This window comes from Lacerta agilis, chromosome 11 (genome assembly GCF_009819535.1).
Source record: "Lacerta agilis isolate rLacAgi1 chromosome 11, rLacAgi1.pri, whole genome shotgun sequence".
Taxonomy (NCBI): Eukaryota; Metazoa; Chordata; class Lepidosauria; order Squamata; family Lacertidae; genus Lacerta; species Lacerta agilis.
The window spans coordinates 19,838,402-19,840,936 of NC_046322.1; the positions used below are offsets into that span (position 1 = coordinate 19,838,402).

General features: G+C 45.5%; 1 protein-coding gene across 1 annotated transcript; it reads right to left on the reverse strand.

The window, feature by feature from the left end:
* Positions 1-812: 812 nt before the first annotated feature.
* Positions 813-1,349, reverse strand: LOC117054897 (trafficking protein particle complex subunit 2-like protein). Its single transcript, XM_033164118.1, has one exon. It carries the CDS (start codon positions 1,347-1,349, stop codon positions 930-932), a length of 420 nt encoding a protein of 139 aa, XP_033020009.1. The 3' UTR covers positions 813-929.
* Between the last annotated feature and the right edge of the window lie 1,186 nt (positions 1,350-2,535).

The window sequence follows — 2,535 nt, forward strand, 5'->3', positions numbered from 1 at the left end:
GGGAAGTACGAACATTAATTATATCATTAGTAAGTAATTGTAGAATGTTTTATACTTAACGCAGAGATCTTGGGAGTTTCATGCTCTAAAAGTTAAACAGCGCCAAGGCAAATGAATTGCATTAAACATCTTGGGGGCAGCTAGTATTTCTGCCCTCTTGGTTTCAGGGGGACTTAAATTCTACTCACTTACATTGCTAGCCTATGCATGCCTACTCAGAGGTCCCACTGATTTGAATGGCACTTACTCCCAGACTGCTACAGGATTGCATTCTGAGTCTGGATTCAACCATTTGCTTATGAGGTTGCTGTCTGATTCCTCTCCCTATTCCCACACCATAGCAATAACCAGGGTTGCAATCCTGTGCACGGTTAAGATGCTGTTGGAATCCTGTTCAACATGTAACTTGGCATACTGTATGATACACTTGGGTTGGGGACAAGGGGAGTTTTTCACCCTGAGGGATGCATTCCCTTCTGGGCAACTTTCCTGGACCACCTGCCTGGATGTGGCAGGATGCACAACGCAGGCAGCAGTGGCAGCAGCAGAGCAGGAAGTGAAGGCAAAGGTGGCAGCCTCAGGTATGGCGGCACTGGTGGCGGCGGAAGCAGTGGCCGCGGCAGCATGGCACTTCCATTTTCACCTCGAGCGGCGAAACAGGATGCACTGCCCCTGGGAACCATGAATATAAATTTTACTTTGCACAACAGGCTATTTTGCATAACAGGCAAAGAAGCTCGAAGGGCCATATTTGCCCCTGGGTCTGAGGTTCCCCTTTAGATTTGCTGTGTACATCAGTGTTGTTTTTTAACTTAGTTAACGAGTTTATTATACAATGTGGGATTTTGGAAGGCAGAACATATACAACAAACAATTCTGTACAGTGGGTCAAGTTGTCTCAGGTAAAGCAGCTGGAAGAGGCAGAAGCTTCAACAAACTTGCACCATCATGGACGTCACCATGTTGTCAAAGGCCCTGGATTGGATCTGGTCCCCGGGATTATAAAAGGGGTTGCATATGACATCTGTGAAGGAATTATGCAGCTTCCTGAACATACTGCGGATTTCGTTGTCCCTGAGTGCCGTGTTGGAAGAATCCACCACCATCACAAACTTCACCTTGGAATTGGTCACGTAGCCATATACTTTGTAGTCTTCAGTTGGGTAGAGCAACCCCAGGTAGAGCTCTCTCTGGTCCACAAGAGCTTTTCCCATAGCAGAGATTTTCTCATCCACAACATCAAGAGACGTGTGGACTGTGTAGTGGAACTTCAGTTCATTTTCTGTAGGAATGCTCTTGATGTACAGTGGATAGTTCTCCTTGGCGATCACAGCAATACATACCGCCATCTTGGGTACTGGCGGATTCGCTTCCTCCCTCTTGTGTACATCAGTTTAATTATTTTTTTGGCTTTCTGCAAATTTCAGATCTTGCTGGAATCTTGCAAACAGTTTTCAGTACTGTTAAGTGGGTGTGAGGCTAAATGGAAACTTTCTTTCTTTTCCTATGCAGCAGAAGCTATAAAAATGAACGACAGAGCCTTACATATTTGCCTAGAAAGGTCAGGCTCTTAAAGTGGCAACATGCGTCAACTAACTCTGGAAAGTATGTGGTTTGGAAAGCCTTGTCACCCTGCCAGCAGCATTGCTTTTCTGATTCAGTCTGAGTGAAAAGAGGAGTTGCACTTTCCCTTTTTCTTTTACAATTCAGAGTTTCATACCTTTCAAAAGAGCCATGGTTATATAAGGAAAGGTGTGTGTGTGTTCAGCTATAATGAGCTGTAATACAACTGCTGAGCAATATTTGGCTATGACTCATATGAAGCTGCCACAGATGAAAGCCATTAGTTTAATCTTTTCTATTCTCCCAGCCCTGTTGCGGAGTTCAAAACAAAATGGGGGATAACCAGGAATTGAATCTGGGACCGTATGCGTGTGGTACCACTAGCCAAGGAGTGGGCAATCTTTTTCAGTTGAGGGGGGAAGCCTGCATTCCCTCGGGGTGGGGGTGTCAAGTATAATTGTTTAATTCAACTGAAATGGAGAAGGCCTGTGTGTATTTCTGAAAGGGTTTAACTGGAAGATTCAAGTGTTGCTAAAGAAGAGCAAGAAGGGTTCTCTAAGCTCCTAGATGGGCTGATAATGAACTGTTCTTGTTCTCTATTCTAACACATGAGTGTTTAACCTTAAATCACATGGGAGGCTATTGAATTGCAAATCGCCAGCTTGGGGAGTTGGTTTTTGGTCTTTTGTTCCCAGCCAACATGGAAGTTGTTGTTGTTCAGTCGTTCAGTCGTGTCCGACTCTTCGTGACCCCATGGACCAGAGTACGCCAGGCACGCCTATCCTTCACTGCCTCCCGCAGTTTGGCCAAACTCATGTTAGTAGCTTCGAGAACACTGTCCAACCATCTCATCCTCTGTCGTCCCCTTCTCCTTGTGCCCTCCATCTTTCCCAACATCAGGGTCTTTTCTAGGGAGTCTTCTCTTCTCATGAGGTGGCCAAAGTACTGGAGCCTCAACTTCAGGATCTGTCC

What these genes read in the sequence shown, in the direction of transcription:
- LOC117054897 (XM_033164118.1), bottom strand. Translation starts at nt 1,349, where the DNA reads ATGGCGGTATGTATTGCTGTGATCGCCAAGGAGAACTATCCACTGTAC.